This window comes from Silene latifolia, chromosome Y (genome assembly GCF_048544455.1).
Source record: "Silene latifolia isolate original U9 population chromosome Y, ASM4854445v1, whole genome shotgun sequence".
NCBI lineage: Eukaryota > Viridiplantae > Streptophyta > Magnoliopsida > Caryophyllales > Caryophyllaceae > Silene > Silene latifolia.
Window position 1 is genome coordinate 406,745,898 of NC_133538.1, and position 22,066 is coordinate 406,767,963.

Below are 22,066 nucleotides of genomic sequence, written 5' to 3' on the forward strand. Positions count from 1 at the left end.
ATAACACAAATCAAATGGGCATGTTATCATCAATATAAGGAACCCAACAAAATTGATATTTGATCACTGAGCAATTCCCATTTGATTGCTTTTCTTTGCAACTTTTCTTCCCAATCCCAAGCAACAAAATAAATAAATTAAAAAAATAAATTAAAGATTTAAAGGTAAAGAGTAGTTGACATCGAGAGAAGGAACCTCGAGAGAGGGATGATAGGGAAGTAGTGGATTAAAAAAGTGTCGTTGGATCTGCGTACAATTGTTGGCTCTTTGAGAGTGATAAGCATCAGACCCTGTCCCCGGAAAAAAGATCAAAATTTGCCATAAAATTCACGCTAGGTGTTAGATACACATATAGGGGTTGCAACAGAAATTAAAACTATTGCTTTAAAGAACCTCGAGGAATAAAAACAATGATTACCTACTCTTTTCTAAGGACTTATTTTGAGTTTACAGTGCTTGTCCAATTTTCAAATATATTTTAGCTAACAAAATCAGTTCATTTTGAGCAAACAACATAATCATAAAAACGTTTTGATTGAAAGGGTGATAAGTTTTAAATACACATTTGGAAGAGTTTGTATAATGAAATTATCCGAGGAGTTACAGATTAAGTGAAGTAGAAGAATGGGAGGAGTTCAGAGGGTAATTTCATTTATAAAGGAATGGAACATCAACTAATCTTATAAGTTATTAGCAAAACATTAGCAGAAACTTTATCATGTAACACACCTGCCAATCTGCCATTTATTTCTCATTTATGAAATGGAAAATAATGCATCCATGTTATCTCTTCCTTTAACACATAGTAAGACCTTCACGAAAATGCAATAAGAGCAAAATATGGAAACAGGAGGTTGATCTATCATCCATCTACACCAAGCTCTTCTTCAATGTGTAACAGTTGCATCAAGATCCTCTATTACTATAGCCTTTTTTGGATTCAAGAATTTGGGGAGATAAGGGATGGAAGGGAAATTATGGAGAGATCCATTTCCTATCCTCCAAGGACAATCAAAATCACTCCACTTGAGTAAGGAATTGAAGACATATTGTATCCAAATACACATAATCGATGACCCATCCCCTTCCTTATATTACTCCCTCTTAATGATGTATCCAAGCACAGACTATAAGTAATATAGGCACCTCAAATATGTGATACTTCTTCCGTCTAAATCGTTTGTTTATATTTTTTAATTTTTGCGAGAGGTATTTAAATCAAAGGTAAACAAATGAATAGGATAAAGGGAGAAAACTTATGAGAACGGGTTTGGCTTCACGAAGCTTATAGAGGCCACTTAGAGCTAGTTCTGGTACTATATCCCTAGGGTGTCTAAACTATTACGTACTTCGTATATTAGAACGTTTTAAAGATGTCACCGCCATAGCAGGCCAAACTGTTAGAATATAGATTATTCTAGAAGAAGTTTGTTATAAATCTGTTAGAAGGTTGTTAGGTTGTTACATATATTAGGGAAGTACAATCTTACTATATAAAGAAGAGAGATCACATCATTGTACACACAACATATCATAATATCAATTCTGTTATTACATTCACTCAATATTCTCTCAATTCTCTCATTTTCTCTGTCTCTCTCTCGTCTATACTTCATCTTCTCTAGTCTTACAATCTTCATACCATGAGCTTGCTCACACTCTTTCATGGTATCAGAGCAGGATCATTCTGATCCTGTTTCTGTTGTTCTTTCTTTTTCTTTCTTAGTTATTTCTTTTACAAATTGCTTCCGCTACTCCATTAAACTCTTTTCTTTCTCTCTTCTTTACAGAGATTACATGCAATAAAACATGACTACTCCAGAAAATTCAGGGAATTCAGTCAACAATGTTGATGATCCACACTACATTCACAATACTGATCTTACAGGAGTTAAACTTGTAGCAACACCTTTAGAAGGTACTGGTTATGGCGGCTGGAAGAGGTCCATGTTAATTGCTCTTTCTGCAAAGAATAAGTTGAGTTTTATTGATGGGAGCATTCCTCAACCATCATCATCTTCTGCAACAGCGAATAAGTGGCAACATTGTAATGATATCGTGTTTTCTTGGATTCTCAACTCAGTTTCACCAGAAATTGCAGAGTCCATTCTTTACAGTGGTACAGCAGAGATCGCATGGAAGGAGCTTGAAGATAGATTTGGGCAAACCAACGGTGCTCAGCTTTACAGCATTCAAAAGAAGCTAACTGACTTTTCTCAGGGAAATGATAATATCTCGATTTATTTTACAAAGGTCAAAGCAATTTGGGATGAATTTACAAGTATGGGTATGAATCCCAAATGCTCTTGTAACTGCAACTGTGGAGCCAAAGAAAAGCAAATGCAATTTCAGGAATATCAGAAAGTTGTGCAGTTCTTGATGGGGTTGAATGACTCTTATGCTGTCATCAGAGGGACCATTTTAATGCAGAACCCACTTCCTAAGCTTGCTGTGGTTTACAATATCTTGCTCCAGGAAGAAAGGCAGCGAGAAATACACAGTTCTTCAAATTTTCAGTCTGATTCTGCAGCTATGTTGGTCAAGAATGTGCCATTCAAGGGAAATGGTGGCTAGAACAACAACAATAATGGTCCTTGGAATGGTGGTTACAAAAAGAATTTTCAAGGCTATAACAAAAATGGAGGCACTGGTTACCAAAATAACAAAGGTTATGCTACTAGGAACTGGCATAATCCAAACTACAAGGGCAAGAACCCAATTCAGAACCCAAATCAAGGCTTTAATAATCAGAATCAGGGTTTCAACAGTCAAAATCCACCAGTTCAGCAACAGCAGGACAGGCCACCTCCTCCTTTCTGCAATTACTGCAAGAAATATGGGCATACTGTTGATGGATGCTATCATCTAATGAATAAGAATAGGCGTTTTGCTGGAAATGTCTTTCACAATGAACAAGGAAATGCTTCAGGATCTCATGCTCAAGAAGCTGGTTCTTCCAACTTTGGGAATGATCAACTAAATTCTTCTCAAGATGCCATTGCTGGTACCTCATCTGCTAATTTTGCAGGTACGAGTTCTTTATATCACTCTTCCAATTCCAGTTTTAATTCGAACTCTTTCTTTAACAGTTGGATTTTGGACACAGGTGCAAGTGATCATTTTTGTTCCAACAAAGCTTTGTTTTCTGATTTTAAGTGCTTAGATAAACCATATTGTGCTTCTTTGCCTAATGGTGATGCTGTTAGCATTACTACTGTAGGAACTGTGCCATTATCTCCTACTTTGTCTTTGCACAATGTGTTATATGTACCATGTTTTAAGTACAATCTCTTGTCCATCAGTAAACTAAACAAACAATTGAACTCAGTAGTAAGATTTACACCTAAAACTTGTTATTTGCAGGCTTGTTCCAAGAGGCCCTTGATCCTTGGTAATAACTTCAATGATCTGTACTTGCTGAGTTCACAATTAGGAAACTATTCTGATGATACATCTTTAGGAAATAAAACTTGTAATCAAAGTAGTGCTAATACTGTTTCAAAGAATTCTTGTACTCTTTGGCATAATAGGCTAGGACATGTACCATTGTCCAAAATGAAATTGTTACAAATCTGTAATGTTGACAATGCTAATGATATACTCTCTTGTCCAATATGTGCCAAAGCCAGACAACATCATTTGTTCTTTCCTGTTAGTTCTTCTGTATCTCAGCATCCTTTTGAATTGTTGCATATTGATTTGTGGGGACCTTATCATACTCCCACATACAATGGTTATAAATATTTTCTAACTATAGTTGATGATTTTACAAGGTGTACTTGAACTCATTTGTTGTCATGTAAAAGTAGTGCTTTTGATTTTCTTAAAACTTTTATCCATATGGTAGCTACACAGTTTGATAGAAAAGTTAAGATAATAAGATCAGACAATGCTTTTGAGCTTGGTAGCAGTGATATTAATGCTTCTTTCCTTGCTGATCATGGCATACAACATCAGACATCTTGTTTTCACACACCTCAACGGAATGGGGTTGTTGAACATAAACACAAACATCTTTTAGAAACAGCCAGAGCTTTAAAGTTTCAGTCTAACCTCCCTACTAAGTATTGGGGGGGCTGTGTATTAACTGCTACTTACATTATAAATAGAATGCCATCAAAAGTTTTACAGAATTTGTCACCTTATCAAATATTGTTTGGGAAAGTTCCTGATTTGTCCCATTTAAGGTCTTTTGGTTGTTTAGTGTATGCTTCCACTTCTAAACCAGGAAGAGATAAGTTTCAACCTAGGGCCATACCATGTGTTTTTCTTGGTTAACCTTTTGGCAAGAAGGCTTACAAGCTACTTAGTCTTGAGAATTACACTGTTCTTAATTCTAGAGATGTTGTTTTCCATGAGTCTATCTTCCCATACATCAAGGACAGTTCTCCTCATTTTGTTCATGTTGCTATCACTGATGATGCTAATATTTTTGATACTACTCCAACCACATCAGTCACAAATCCATCAAACAATTCTATTAATACTAGTACACCAGATATTACAAATACTACCAGTCAAGTTCATTCTAATACTGAGCAACCAGCTTCAATTACTGTCAGACAGTCCACTAGGACTACCAGACCACCATCCTATCTGCAGCAGTATGTCTGTTCAAATAAAAATAAGTCGTGTACTGCTGCAGCTGTTTTTTGTCCACATACTCTTACTTTAGTTTGTGAGAATTACTGTCCTGCTGCATCCAGTACTTGTCTGTCTGTTTCTTCTAATACTATTGAGCTTCATCCTCATCCTGTCCAAGAGCCAAAGACATATCAGGAAGCCTCAGTTTTTCCTGAATGGCAAGAAGCAATTACAGCAGAATTTACAGCTTTGGATGCAAACAACACTTGGTATATTGTTCCACTTCCTAAAGGAAAGAACGCTATCTCCTGCAAGTGGGTCTTTAAAGTTAAACACAAGTCAGATGGATCAATAGAAAGGTACAAGGCCAGGCTTGTTGTCAAGGGTTACACACAAAAAGAAGGGATTGACTATACAGAAACCTTCTCACCTGTGGTAAAAATGACCACTATCAGAAGTTTAGTTGCAGTTGCAGTAAAGAAGAACTGACATCTATCTCAATTAGATGTCAACAATGCGTTTTTACATGGAGAATTGGATGAAGAGGTATATATGACCATTCCTCCTAAACTACATGTACCTGACAAGAATTTGGTTTGCAAGCTTCAAAAGTCTTTATATGGATTGAAACAAGCATCCAGGCAATGGAATGCTAAACTGACTCAAGCTCTTAAATCCAGAGGTTACAAGCAATCTCTCAATAATTATTCTTTATTCCACAAGAAGACAAATGGGATGGTTGTTTTCTTAGCAGTTTATGTAGATGATATTCTCCTTGTTGGAGATAACACTGCTGAAATTCAAGACCTAAAGAGCTACTTAGACCAGACATTCAAGATTAAAGATCTGGGAAATCTCAGTTACTTTCTGGGATTAGAATTCATTCACACAAATGCTAGAAATAGCAATAACACAAAAGAAGTACACCAAGGAATTGTTAGAAGAATTCAATTGTTCTGACTGCAGAACAATGACCAGTCCATTGGATTGCTCTATCAAGTTGGATATGGAATCAGGAAATTTACTGGATAATCCGAGTAACTATAGGAAGCTGGTGGGTAAACTGAATTTTTTGGTTCACACCAGACCAGACATAGCCTTTGCAGTCCAGTTGCTCAGCCAATTTATGGCTTTTCCCAGAGATAATCACATGACTGCAGCTATTCATGTTCTAAAGTATCTTGCAAAGGATGTTTCCCAAGGCATTCTACTAAATAATAAATCTTCTTTTCAGTTAGAAGGGTTTTGTGATGCTGACTGGGCTGCTTGCCCACAAACTCGAAGATCTGTTAGTGGCTATATTGTTTTTCTGGGAGGCAGTCTCATATCTTGGAAGTCAAAGAAACAGCAAACTGTTTCACTGTCATCAGCAGAGGCAGAATACAGGTCTCTCAGGCGTCTGACAGCCGAGTTAGCTTGGCTTAGCAGATTATTGAAGGAGTTAGAAGTGCCCAATATCCAAGCCATACCTGTGAAATGTGACAGCCAGGCAGCTATACACATTGCTAAGAACCCTGTATTTCACGAGAGAACCAAGCACATTGACTTGGATTGCCATTTTGTGAGGGAGAAGTTGTTAGAAGGCCTAATATCTCTATCATATGTCCCAACCAAGCAACAGCCTGCTGATTTTTTCACCAAGTCCCTCAGTGGTCCTCAACACAAGCAACTACAAGACAAGTTGGGGTTGTACTTTACACCCTCCAACTTGCGGGGGGGGGGGGGGGTTAGAATATAGATTATTCTAGAAGAAGTCTGTTATAAATCTGTTAGAAGGTTGTTAGGTTGTTACATATATTAGGGAAGTACAATCTTACTATATAAAGAAGAGACATCACATCATTGTACACACAACATATCATAATATCAATTCTGTTATTACATTCACTCAATATTCTCTCAATTCTCTCGTTTTCTTTGTCTCTCTCTCGTCTATACTTCATCTTCTCCAGTCTTACAATCTTCATACCATGAGCTTGCTCACACTCTTTCACAAACAGGGTAAACGCACTTCAAACATATCATTTAGCAGCCGTATAACTATATTACTATATATATGGTAGAATACAAATAATTATCTAAAGGCCTATAAGGAAACACTGGATAGGCGTCCCTCTAGAACATGGTGGCTGTTCATGGCAAGTACAATGACTGCACTATTGGCAAATCTTCAAACATAGGCAAAAATGCAGAATGATACTTGGTTAACAAATGGTTTAATTATTGTAATTCTTAATTTCTAGACAACCATGATTTAAATTAACTTTTGAAAAATCGTGATTAATATTTTTATTAGTAATTTATTTTTTAATGGAGACAGTCGTATGGGTACTTAAGTTAAAATGACAGTACTATAGAAAGTATGAAGTTAATAAAGTAGTTGATTATTAGTTATAAGGTTAACTATAAAAAGCGTGAAAATTAAAGGATTGAGAAGAAGACCTGTTAAATGACCCTCCATTACAAAATTATTACTGTTTGAGTCCAAGATTGACGGTGTGTTTTACCATTTTAATTCGGTAATAATGGATTCTTTTGGTGATGTTATTAATTCTGTGATGAGACAGAAATCGACAAATAAACCCGGCAGTACTGCTTCATCACTGTCAAGTAAGGCACTGATAAATCCCGGGGTCAACAACAGAAAACTGAGAGAAAATGATCGTAAGTGTGATGATTCTGAGACTCGTGATTCGAGAAGCTATGTGGGTAAAACATACATAGGGTTAAATCAGTCTGATCCTCATTCACGTGCTACTTACTATTCTAGCCCTCGGAACACTTATTATTCTGCCAGTCAATTCAGTGAAGCCAAAGAGAGTTACAATCACAGAGGCAGACGCAAGTGAGTTTATTAACTTCATACTTTCTATAGTACTGTCATTTTCAGGTTGTAGAACTCTGGTGCAACTTGTTAACCTGACATTACCCGTACTATATGATAGTATACAGTTCATAATTCATGCTTTATTTTATGTTCTAAGATCTTTTTCTGGTATAAAAGTAATAATTCCATAATCATTCAATACAATTCTCGACGCAATTTTTATCTGTTGAGTTTAATGAAATGTAGGAAGTAGAAGACATTCACAGAATTGTAGGAAGATCTTCATATTGAATTTTATTGATTGTGTTTTAGTTGAAGTACAATGCAGTTTGGAAATAATATATGCAGTTGGACAAACAATTAAGCTGTGGACATTGTCCAGCAGATAAAGCAACTAACCTAGGCTATAAAGGACAATAGCACTAGACTATGTATCATCTAAAATATGAAAACAATTACATATGATTCTTTTTCCTTGCTTTAAGATATGAGTAAGCTTGCTTCTTAGACAAGTCTAACTTCTTGCTGCTGTCCTTTGTGCTCGAATTAGTAGCGTACTTAGTTTCCTGATTAGTGGACTGATTCTGATTAGTGCTATCTTTACACTTCCCCTCAAGATAAGAGTGGAGGTTTGATGAAACTCCTATCTTGGAGAGTAAGTACTTCTGTTGCGATATAGGACAGGATTTAGTGAACACATCAGCCACCTGATCTTTGGTGTTCACATAAGATGTTGTGAGATACCCTTGCTGAATCTTTTCTCTTATGAAATGGGAGACAACCTCAATGTGTTTAGTACATTCATGATACACTGGATTAGCGACAATGGCAAGGGCTGCTTGGTTATCACATTTGAGATGAGCAGAGCCTAGATGTTTGAGACCTAAATCCTGTAGGAGCTGAAATAGCCAAGTGACTTCACACGTAGTCATGGCCATTGCTCTGTACTTTGCTTCAACGGAGGATCTTGACATAAAAAATTGTTTCTTAGACTTCCAGGATATGGGTGAATCTCCAAGGACAATGCAGTATCCAGTAGTAGATCTTCTACTGAATGGACAAGAAGCCCAATCTGAGTCACAATAGGCAGTAAGCCTAGCTGCAGAATTACTAGCAAAGAGAATTCCTGACCAGGAGCTGTCTTGAGATACCTGAGTACCCTTCTAGTAGCTTCCATGTGATCAGAAGTAGGTGCTTAAAGGAATTGACTCAGAAGTTGAAAAGAAAAGGCAATGTCAGCCCTGGAGATGGTTAGATAGATGAGCTTACCAACCAGGTTTCTATACAAATAACGATTAGGAAGCAAGGTCCCTTTGCCTAGTTCAAGTTTGATGACTGGATTCACTGGCAGTTGAACGCTCCTGGATTTATCCATGCCAAAGGTTTGGAGCAAATCCAGAGTGTATTTCCTCTGAGAAATGAATAGGCCAGCACTGCTTCTCTCCACCTCTAACCCCAGAAAGTACTTTAGTTCACCTAATTCTTTCATATGAAAGGAGGTGTTGAGATGGTCCTTGAGAGCTTGTATTTCAGAAGTATTATCTCCTGCAATCACCATGTCATCAACATAGATAAGAACAACAGTGGTGCTTCTATTTTCTTGCTTGATGAACAAAGAATGGTCTGCATGGGACTGTCTAAATCCAAACTGAAGCAGAACTTGAGATAATTTAGAAAACCATTGGCGTGGTGCTTGTTAGGTTCATATACCTCTTATAAGACATTTCTTATAGTGAACTAATTAACATTTAACTTAAGTTCATTAAGATCTAGTGCATGCATAACTAATTAAGAGATAAAATAAGAAAAACAATGTTCCTTACATTGTTATATGGCACAAAATAAGGGCACAAATAAGGCCACCTTTCTTATTTATTCTTGAGCTTAAATGTAATAGATGATCCTCCAAAATCCCAAATATAGAGATCCTCCTCTTGTTGCACCCAAAGCAAAACCCTTAAACTAATATATTAACTAACTAGATTAATATACTAGTACCCTTAAAATAATTCTAATAATATCTTTATTACTACACTAATAATCATATATATCGAAATTAGAATTTTAGATGAACAATTTTTAAAATTTCTAAAACTAATTTTTAGAGAGATGTGGGAGAATAAGCTAAGAATGATGGAAGAATGCATGAATAAAATTAGAGAACAATTTTCTCTAATAATGGAGGGGGGAGCCGGTTTGGAGAGGTGAAGAAGGCCAATGCATGGCCTTCACCTTTTCTTTTTCTTTCTCCAAAATATAGATGTGTAAGGCTAGATAGAGTATGAATGATTATGTCAATTTTATCATATAAAATAAATCATCCACTAACTCCTTTCATCATCCAATTTTCGGTCACTTTAGGTTAAATGGACTTCCATTTTATTTTGTTAATTTGTCATTTGTCACTCAATATGTCACATGTTATTAATTAATTTAATGCATATATATCAAATAAATATCATTATATACATTAATCAAATTACAAATAACAAATTGTCTAGTAATTAACAATTACATGGTATAAAATGGGACATGTTAATATAATTCATAATATTTTGTAATTATATTTAGGGTAAATTGATAACTTATACATTTTATAATTTACTTTTTCAAATTTTATACCTAGAATAATTTTTTTTCAAAACTTATACCAAATATCTCTATTTCTTTTATACTTCATACCAACTTTCAGAAATTGACTATTCTACCCTTACTATTAACCCATCACCACCCATTCCCAACCAAAATAGTCCCCTCCTTGCCAACAAAGAAAAAAAAACAAATTAGTACCCTTTCCCAGATTAGCCCAACTCCCCCCATGAACCATCTACCCCCCCCCCCCCCCCCCAACGACACCACCATTGGGAACACCACCATCTTATCCCACCTTCCAACACCATTAAAATCAAACACCACCATTTTTATCCCTCTTATCACATCTCTACCACTGCTAAAACCACGACCCATTACCACCGCTCATAATCACCGCCACCATCAAGCACAACCGCCATCGACCACCTCACCCTACACCAGACCTTATAAAACCAACAAAATAATTAAGAAAACATAATAACCTGAAGAAATTTACGAAGAGGGGGGTTATTAAACTTGCAATGGTTACCAAATTTATAAAACGAATTGTAATTGTAATTGTCTTTGAATGAGAATTTGATTGTGGTGGAGTTTAATTAGGGAACAGAAATTGTGTTTTTCGGAGTGGGGAGAAGGATATGTGAGATCGTCTTTAATGAAATTATGGGAATTTGATTGTGGTGGAGGCGGATTAAGGATGGCAGTGTCCATCACTGTTGATGGTGGAGTGATGTCAACGAGTGGTGGTGGTATGCAAGGTTAGTGCTGATGACGTGAGAGGATTGGGTTCGGCGGCGAATGTTGTGAGGTTGGTTTTGTGGTGGGGCGACGGGTTGGCGATGGCAATTTGGTGGCGATGCAGCGCGGGCTAGGGCTTTGGTGTGCTTTAGCGGTGGCATCGACGGGGGAAGAGGTGGTTTGCGGTGGATGACGGATTGACGGATGTGGTGATTTTGGTGGAATGGTGGGGAATGGGGATACGGGGTGCTGAATTAATGGAGGTTTGGAAAAGGGTTGATGATAAGTTAATAGTAAGGGTAATATGGTCAATTTCAGAAATTTGGTATGAAGTATAAAAGAAATAGAGATATTTGGTATAAGTTTTGAAAAAAATTATTCTAGGTATAAAATTTGAAAAAGTAAATTATAGGAGGTATAAGTTATCAATTTAGCCTTATATTTAACCATTTATTCTTATCTTAATTGTTTCATAAACAATAATGAATTTTAGTAATAAAATCTTTTAATTACTAAAATAAATCTTATTTAATCAATATTACAATAAGATATCAGTATTCTCACTCACAAATGAATTGTTCAATTTTAAGAAATTGATTAACTTGTATCGACATACAAATAATCAACTTGTCTATTAAGGGAATTGTCCTATAGGTGTGACCTTAAGGGTTCAACTGATCACCACCGTCAAACCACAGTAATGTTAAACTCTAGTTAGCTAATCATTACCGATTAATGTTGATCAGTTGACTATATAATGAATCATCCCTTACGTATTCTTATTATGAGATTTAATTATGATTTTAAATCATGTGATCGCACTATTGTTGAGGACACATACTCCAACAATCTCCCACTTGTCCGAGACAAGTGTGCTGACAGGGCAGTCGTATACCTATCAAAAATAACCAACTAAATTAACTATATAGCTAGGGAAGTCGGGTCGATCTCTACAGGGAGGCAAGATATCTGTAAAAGGTCCGTCTATTCGGTCACAATATGGAGGTTTGCAAATTTGATTTTCTAAACTAAAAAGGCGTAAGGGAAAGAGAAATAAATAAGAGCAGTAAAAGGGCAGAAAGCAAGAATAAGAATATCAATAAAGAGAGAACATGTCGGGATTTCGGTTCACTACTGTAGCCTAATGACTCAACTGCAAATAGTCTAGATAACTCATTGTGAGACGGATGTTGAAAGGTCCTTCCGGTCCACTTTCTATCCTGGATTTCCACTAACTTAACTTCCGTCTTCGTCAGAGTAGTCTAGTATTCATAGCAGGTCTATTTAGCCCAATCTTCCGATCCAGGTTTAAATTTAACCAGATTAAAGGGTAACTTAGAAGCGTGCACTCAACTAAGTCGGTAAATACAATTAAATTGCCATGGGTACAAGATCTCACAAATAATTCAACTAACCTATTCGCTACATCGTCACAATTTTACCATAGATCCCCTAGTCCCAACATGAATTAAGTTAACTACTCATACTATCAATATTGTCAAGATTAATAATAATGAATAAACTAATAACAAACATATTGAAATTGTAATAAAATTGCATAAAAGAGATTAGGGCAGAAATTAAGAGAATTTAATAAGAGAATTAATGCAAACAAATGAAAGATTAAGATTAAGGGAGAGTAACAGATTACAATAGCGAGAATTTCGGCGTAAAGAACACAAGATCCAAGCAAAATAACCCGAAAGCAAAAGTTACAGTGAAAAAGTTTAGGTAAAAGAGAAGGCAGCGTTTTAGAGTGTTAAGCAGTGAAAGATAGATAAGAAGATCAAAATGACCTAATTAACTCACGCTTAAATAGAAAATAAGTAAGTCCATAAACTAAAATAAGTAACACAGACTAATTAAGGCCCGTGAAACCCTAATCCACTCGATCGACAAGTTTGAAACAGTTCGATCAAGGACTTCAGCCAGCAACCCACTCGATCGAGCATAAATATCACTCGATCGAGTAACCTCGAATTCCAGCATTTCGATCGAGCACAGTAGATTACTCGATCGACCTCCTCAGCTTGTGAAACCACTCGATCGACTAAGAAAAGTCTTCGATCGAGTGTTCTTCCTCCTAAACAGCTCCAAACTCATTGTCGACTGCTTCGTAGATCATTCCTTCACGCATCCCAATGTAGTATCTCGCTCTGAAAATCCCGTCTCCTCAAAATGTATGCAAAACAGGACAAAAATGGTACGATTCTACTACTTTCACGTTCGTTCCTGCAAAATAGAGAAGACGAACCAAAGTAGCCATTTCGGGGCATGATACAATATAAACAGTACAAAAGTAAATGGAAATACGTGCAAAAATAGGCTAAAAAGACTTATACAAAATGCACGTATCAAATCTCCCCAAACCGAACCTTTACTCGTCCTCGAGTAAACTAAATGCAAACTAATGGAACGGAAATGATAACTCAGAGTTAGCTATAACTTGTCTACTTGAACCAATTTAATGCAACAAAAACCAACGGTTACAACTATAACAGTCATTACGCAAACGAGTTATGAGTTGTTCGGAAATAAAGCCGACCTATTGACCTTGCAAGACCAACAAAATCGGACTCTCACGTGGTCACTCTTCTCTCACGAAGCAAAGGGTGAATTATATGTAAAAGAGAGAAAGAGAAACAGCCACTCACCTAAACTGCAACCTACATAGCTGTTGGGAAATGTGTCCTCAACAATAGTGCGATCACATGATTTAAACATCATTATTAAAATCTCATTTTAAGAATACATGTGGGATGTAATATTTTACAGTCAACTGGTCCACACATATCGGTAATGATTGGCTGACTAGAGTTTGACATTATCGTCGTGCGACGGTGGTGATCCATTGATCCCCTTAGGTCATACCTATAGGGAAATACTCTTAATTGATTATTTAATTAATCATATACCGATATGAGTTAATTAAATTGCTTAAAATTGACGGATGATTTTGTGAGTATAATTTACGTATCTTATTGTAAATATGATTAAATAAGACACGGTCTAAGTAATCGAATTATTTTATTACTTGGATGAAATTATTGTTTAAAGAAACAAATGAAACGGAATGAATAAATTATTATAAATGCAGAATGTTGTAGTTTATAATTTGGAAACCATTTTGGTACAAGTAATTACGAATTACTAGTCGATTTTGTATATGACATATTTTATGAGTATGTTGATTTTTAATATGTTAAAAATACATTACAATTTCATATGTCAAGTAACATGTCACATATGTTACAATTGACAAATGACAAAATAAAATGGACCATCCATTTTATTTTGTATGTACCGAAGTAATGAAGGAGTTAGTGGAATAAAATTGTGTTAATTGTTTAGTGGTAGACACAATGATAAAAGCTAACTAGTAGGCATGCAAAACCTAAGCTTTTGAGAAGAGCAAAATGAAAAGGTATTGGGCATCCTACCCAAGCCTATTTTTGGCCACTCCAAATGAAAAGAGAGAAGAGCTTTTCTCTTTAATAATTATTCTTTCTTCCCATCAAAATTTTCTAGTGTAAGAAAATTCATCAATACTCTCTACAATTTATGATAATTCTAGAGAAATAAAACTCACAAATATTACCATCTCTTGACCGAAATTCTCAAGAGTAAAAATACAATTTATTTGTATCAATTTTATTGTAAAACCACTATTATTACTAGATCTAAATAGTATTGGTTTATTAAGATGTATTCCTTGGGTATATGCTTTTGGGAGGGATTCTACACTTGAATCCTTGTTCTTCCATTTGGAAAGCTCAAGAACAAGAGAGAAAGGTGATCTCTCTTGTGCCCATTAAATCGAAATCCAATGTAAGAATATGATTTCTCCTCTATTTTATCATATGTTTGCATGCATAAAATCCATATTTAATTTTATGACAAATTAATTTAACATATATGAGTATGTTAGTATGTATATGAATCTACATTTCCTTCAATCGGTATCATGAGCCACGGTTGTTTGCATGCAAATTGGTTAAAAGTTTTTCCGAGTTATAAGAATAACAAATAAAACTTGTAAAAATTTGTGTTATTATGATATATCACGAAATTAATCCTTGAATGTTAATATTTCTGGTCCTAAAATGTTTTAGGATATTTTGGTTAATTTTTCGGATTTTTATTGTTCATAATTTACAATAATGGCATTTAAATGTGATTTTATGAGTAAAAATGTCATTTTTGGTCTAAAATTAGCTATACTTCGAATTTTCAGTTGGTTTTTGGATATGTTGTTACATATATTATTTTGAGATAACCTGTAAATTTTCATAATTTTTGGACTTGCTATGCTCGAAAAATGAATTTTTCATTATTAAATTCGGATTTAGGTGAAAAATAGGTTAATATGAGTTAAATTTCGAATCTGGTCATAGAAAATTAATATGTTGTCACATGCAATTTTACAAGATGTGTGTAAAATAAATGGCTATAAAGAAGTCTTTTTGCATGATTTATGGATTTTTGAAGAAAAATAGCATAAATAGTGACATTATCAGTGGAAAATTAATAAAACATAATCTATGACTTAGGAAAAACGTCTAATGTTGCATTTTATTATCTTTTTCAGATCTAAAATTTAAAAGTTAGTGAAAATAATTTTTCCATGTTTTTATGATTATTTTATTAAAAATCGATAAACCGCAACATTGTTTTTCCGGTAATTTTTCGAAATTTTTAACCTAAGTTTTTGAACATTATGAGTGTCATGGAAATTTTCCAGAATGTTCATGAGTTTAAATTTCAAATTTCAAATTTATTTGAAATTTTGTGATTTATTTGAAGTTTAATGGCTTATTTTTGTAATTTTGGTCCATTTATGAACAAATTTGTAAATAAAGGTTAATTATGGTCAAATTATTAGTGAAGACTATATTTTGAGTCCTAAAAGGTTAGGGTAATTAACTTATGCATAAATATGAGTTTATGTATTTTTGTGATTATAAAATGTTGAAATCACGCAAATCCGTAAAAACCGAGTAATATATGATATTAGCTAATTAAAGGCGATTTAGCATAAAATTGAGCATGTTCATACATATTATAATGCTGCATTTTCTTTATGATTGTCATAATTTTAATTTATGTAATTTTTGAATTATGTAATTTTACTTAGTATGGCCTTAGATTTTAATTGGTATTTCCCGAAATGTATGGGAATATCGATTCGGTTGTAAATTTTTATTGTGATCTCGTATCACCGTTTTGTAATTTAATAGATTTATTTTATTTTAGTTACAAATGTATAATAGGAAATTATGTAATTTATTATGTAATTTTATTTATTCTCGGAGTTCCCAAAGACGGATTTCTTCAAGAATGGCGATACATAAAGACGGTGTTACCTCGAGATGCGTGCCACAACCGAAGTTCAAGGGACCAATGGAGTTGGTTTCCGAATATGTAATAGATAAATAGTTTTCTATTTTAGGAAAGGCCATACTAGGATTTATTTACTTTTATGCTTGCATTTTATTTTATGTCACATGCATTGCTAAATCGCCATAACTAAACATGCATTGTCATTTTATCGAGTTTTTCGACCGTGTCAATTAGAATTATCGTAGTTCACCGCTTTAGTTCACTTAAAACGTGATAGATAATAAATTGACATGACCTCTCGCGAAAACAATTAATTGAGACATAGCCTTACCAAATAGTAGAAACCATGAAAACCTATTTCGCGAGGGAGTGCACTCGGCTACCCCGGGGTACAAACCTTGTTACGTAGGGGAAGTGGGTGATAAATGTCTATCCACCGAATTCATGTTGATGAGGGTTTCATCGGCTACCCCGTGCCTAAGTTAATGTGGGTTTGGATAATGGACACATTTATTCGAAATTTGGATTGAACTCAACAAAAGTAATTGATAAGGGTTTCATCGGCTACCCCGTGCCCTTGTTGATGTGTTTTGGGCTATAGATAAATATTAGAGTAATTTTATCGACCGAGAGTTCTAAAAGTAGAATCGATTAAAGAGTTAATCCACCGAGTTATATTGATAAGGGTTTCATCGGCTACCCCGTGCCCAAGTTAATATGAATTTGGATCTTGGAATCATTTATCATAGTTGGGTAGAGGTCACTATGTAAATGCTATACTTGTTTACAAGTATTAATATAACGATGAATGTTTTGTTTTCCACTATTCCGTTATCATATTGTTCTATTTCTTTACCACAATTCATATACGATATCATTTCGATTTTGATTCAAATCTCCTTATAACATCGTAACTAAAGACAAATATGAATTTGCTTCTAAAACCTCAAATGAACCATTGCTAAGGATCTCTTGTAAAGAGTATAGATTAAAGTTATTCATTATCAAACAGGTTTTTGATTCTTGACTAACACATCTACTTACAATGGATTGTTTTTCCATATACTTAAATGAATTAAGTACCTTGAAGCGATAAATTGTTTTGGTGATTAGATTTTCAGAATTCGTAATTGACCAAAATAATGCAACCACTTCAAAGAAAGTTTTAAGACTAAAACAATTAAATTGAAGAGTAATCTTCATAAGATTCAACTTTGCTTCTCTAAGTAAAGACTCATTGAAATGAGTGGGAGCATTCTCTTAAACCGTTAAGATGAGGACGAGGTTCAAGAAGTAAAGATTATAATGGAATTGATACAAGGTAATGTTAAAGGTAAAGTTGTTGAGAATGACGATACTAAACCTATCAATTCCGACCGATAAAGTTTCCATTGTCTTAAATGTTGGACACAAGAAAGGAAACTACCCCAAATTATTGAAGAATCAACAAATTAGTTGTGGGACATCTAATAGGATCTTCTTCTTTAAATGTTTATATGATTGACATAAATTTTGCTAGTACCACTTCGTCAATATTTGAAACCGATGGTGGTTTACATCGTTGTACTTGATACATAGAATGATTAGAATATGACGACTAGCAACAATGAAGTCGAGAGATAGAGTAATTGTGTACTCAATCTAGTTTTTGGATTTAAAGTTGTACTTAATTATGACTATTAAGTGCATAAACTCTAAATAAGAATATAAACTTGTTAAGATACAAAAGAGGTTTTCACTTTTGTGACCCTATAAACCACGATTTGATGTATGGCTAGCCCATTATCAAGGTGATTATATTCTAAACCAAACTAGAATGATATATCATGTAGATGATGTAAGATTCAAACTGTAACCCAAGATTAAACCTTAAATTTTGGAATGATGAACGCAAAGAGTTATCGAGTACTCTTGAAACCATTAGATTGTTAATGGTGTATGCGTATCTTGTATTCAAAGCAAGATGTCTCGTGCCTTTTGGTTGAAAAGGAGATCGAGTTTGTAAATCATCGATCCAAAATAGGTTGATCATTTTCTTTTACCAACGATTTAAGTTGACGCTAATATGTTCACTTAATAAGGTAAATAGAGAAATCTTTGAAGAATTTCAAAGAGTTCAAGGAATCACGATTTAAGTCGTGATGGGATTATCAAAGTGAAGACTTTGATATAAGCCAAAGGAAATGTGATATAGTATCACAAGTTAATCTCTCTTAACACGCATTATGGAATAATGTGTGGTTGGATATGAATTCAAACGCTATTCGATATGGTTTGGACTTCAATCAAGTTACTTTGAGTTACTTGATCCTTTTGGGGAATTTATCATTTTTGTCTAAATTATTTTCCACTAAATCATATGAGATATGAAATGGTAATGTGCCATATTTGTAAGTTTTCACAAGAAACAAATGCTCATTTTTCCCTTTCAATTATCACGAGTACGACGGGTTTGCGGCTCATGAAGCTGTCTTTCTAAAATACAAGTTTATTTCTAGAAGACAGAGTGGGAGAAATTATTCAAAGAGCCACAAAGATGTTATGTCGCAAGAAACTGGTCTTTCTTGGCTACATGAGATGTTTTGTGTAAGACATTGTTTCTTTAAAACCTAGGAGGTTAAAGTTCGTCACTTGTTGAAAATGATGAATTCATGCTACTTTTAAGAAAGCAAAGAGCTTATAACTTACAAGAGAAATCGTTTGATTCAAATTGATTACTTCTAGAAAGTAATGAATATATGACTTACATAAGAGTGTTTAAGTCACAACTCAATACAAGGCTTAGAGCCATGAAAATCCGAAATAAAAGGCTTGATTAGTGACAAAGGGTTTTTGCACTAATAAAGAGATATTTCAAAGCAAGATTGGTTGCAAAGGGTTTTGCACTAATTGAAATGCTTAAGTCTATTTGGATCTTCTTAGGGATTGTGTTTCATTATGAAGATATGCACACAGCAAGTGAATATAAAACCCACTTCTTCAAAAGAAGGAATGTATTCACTACATGTCAGGAGTTTTATAGATTCTTGCAATCCTAAGATAATGTAAAACTTAAGAGAGGGTCTTAAGTAGGACATCAATGAGTTGGAATCAACATTTTGATCATGTGATAAAACATTTCTCGATAAGTCGAGAAGTTGTGTTTACACATGGAGTTTAGTGGGAGTTACGGAAATTTTAATTAGTCCGATATGTGGATGACATATTGATCATTGCGAATGATTTTAGACTTTTTGGAGTATCATAATACATCTTTAATATACGGATTTATGAAGATAAATCCACGTGATATTAGAGTCAATAAGAAGTCTTATGTTGATAAGATTCATGACCAGTTCAATGAAATTGAACATATTTGATTGGTTTATTTTGCTTCCGCTGCCGGATCAATTAAATAATGATGTATAACACTTCATATACTTTGAGTATGATGAATTGTTTTCAAAATCGAATTTAAGTAATCTTTGCCAAGTACGCCATAAAGATTACCCTTAAGTGCATGCAGAAGCATTAAGGAAGTAAAGCAAAGTGTTTATGATGCAATTTTGTGTAAGGGTGTTACACAAGTGACAATTGACAATTGAGGTTGCGCATGGTTTCCGACAAAACCATAATCAAAACACATTGGGATGGTTAAGATACCATTGTGGCTATGATGATTAAGAAGTAGATTTTCTAGAATCGTTCTAGGCAATAAAGAACAATGAGAGATATTTATAACGGAAATTGAGTACACTTGCAATCATGAGATGTGCAAGAGGATGAGTCCCGCACATTGTGAAAACAGTGGGAGCTATTCTTAGGCTAAGAGGGCCTATGTCTTGATTGGATCTCGACACGTACTCAGAAAGTTTTGTGATGCAAATGTATACATTACAAAGGAAAACGAATATGTAGTAAGGTTGAGTAAGGTACAAGAAGTTGATAAAACCTACTAACCAAAGCCTTCTCATAGGCTAAACATGATGAATCATGTCATTTCAATTGAATTGAAATGAACAACTACATACAAGATCAAATTAGATTATAGAACATGAAATAGTAATCAAGCATTGACTATTCATATGTGATAATCGCATTTGTCGTTCGAGTTTTACTTTAAAACTCTTTTATTATACCTGGTTACATCCAAACGGGTTGTAGAGACAATTGAACCCCATTAAAGTGAACACGGATTAGCATGGTATTCGCCCATAGTCACTTGTATGAGGTGACGTCTCGAAGTGACTAGAGTGTGATGCGATTGATGGCAAGTTCAAGTGCCATAGAGTCATGTGAGATGACTAGTCGATCACATAGGCAGACTGTTAGGAACATTTTGTCGGGCCTTATGACCGCTTATAGAGTTACGCAAATTTATATAGCCTGGTCGTGGCGAGAGCTACTATAGTATTCAAATGAGTCGATTCTTTTGACTAAAGACTATTCACCTAAGATGGCTCAGTTTCAGATTAACTTTGATTTGTGTTACTACGACCTTCGTAAATGGGGTCAAATGGGCATATTTTGGGTTATGATGGCTGTGGCTAGTCGAAGGGAATGAGTGCGATAGGAATTGTCCATCCCCTTGTCAGGGTTAAAACAATATCTCAGGGCCACTCGAGGAGTAATGAATCGAAATGCGTGGCCACGCTCGGAAGGTATCCCGAGTGGATAAATCCGGTCAATCAGTTATTCTCCAGATCGAGGAAACCACTCTCGATATGATCACTTGCAAGTACGACCTGAAAGACACCTTGCATTGAGTGGGAGATAGTAATAGGACAAGAGAATTGGTGACGCACACTTGTCGAGGACAAGTGGGAGATTGTTGGGAAATGTGTCCTCAACAATAGTGCGATCACATGATTTAAACATCATTATTAAAATCTCATTTTAAGAATACATGTGGGATGTAATATTTTACAGTCAACTGGTCCACACATATCGGTAATGATTGGCTGACTAGAGTTTGATATTACGTCGTGCGACGGTGGTGATCTATTGATCCCCTTAGGTCATACCTATAGGGAAATACTCTTAATTGATTATTTAATTAATCATATACCGATATGAGTTAATTAAATTGCTTAAAATTGACGGATGATTTTGTGAGTATAATTTACGTATCTTATTGTAAATATGATTAAATAAGACACGGTCTAAGTAATCGAATTATTTTATTACTTGGATGAAATTATTGTTTAAAGAAACAAATGAAACGGAATGAATAAATTATTATAAATGCAGAATGTTGTAGTTTATAATTTGGAAACCATTTTGGTACAAGTAATTACGAATTACTAGTCGATTTTGTATATGACATATTTTATGAGTATGTTGATTTTTAATATGTTAAAAATACATTACAATTTCATATGTCAAGTAACATGTCACATATGTTACAATTGACAAATGACAAAATAAAATGGACCATCCATTTTATTTTGTATGTACCGAAATAATGAAGGAGTTAGTGGAATAAAATTGTGTTAATTGTTTAGTGGTAGACACAATGATAAAAGCTAACTAGTAGGCATGCAAAACCTAAGCTTTTGAGAAGAGCAAAATGAAAAGGTATTGGGCATCCTACCCAAGCCTATTTTTGGCCACTCCAAATGAAAAGAGAGAAGAGCTTTTCTCTTTAATAATTATTCTTTCTTCCCATCAAAATTTTCTAGTGTAAGAAAATTCATCAATACTCTCTACAATTTATGATAATTCTAGAGAAATAAAACTCACAAATATTACCATCTCTTGACCGAAATTCTCAAGAGTAAAAATACAATTTATTTGTATCAATTTTATTGTAAAACCACTATTATTACTAGATCTAAATAGTATTGGTTTATTAAGATGTATTCCTTGGGTATATGCTTTTGGGAGGGATTCTACACTTGAATCCTTGTTCTTCCATTTGGAAAGCTCAAGAACAAGAGAGAAAGGTGATCTCTCTTGTGCCCATTAAATCGAAATCCAATGTAAGAATATGATTTCTCCTCTATT

At 34.5% G+C, this 22,066-nt stretch overlaps 1 protein-coding gene across 1 annotated transcript; it reads left to right on the forward strand.

The window, feature by feature from the left end:
* Window positions 1-5,554: 5,554 nt before the first annotated feature.
* LOC141632278 (secreted RxLR effector protein 161-like) lies at window positions 5,555-6,322 on the forward strand. The gene has a single exon (XM_074444838.1). The coding sequence runs from the start codon at window positions 5,555-5,557 to the stop codon at window positions 6,320-6,322; it is 768 nt and encodes a 255-aa protein (XP_074300939.1).
* The last annotated feature ends 15,744 nt before the right edge of the window (window positions 6,323-22,066 follow it).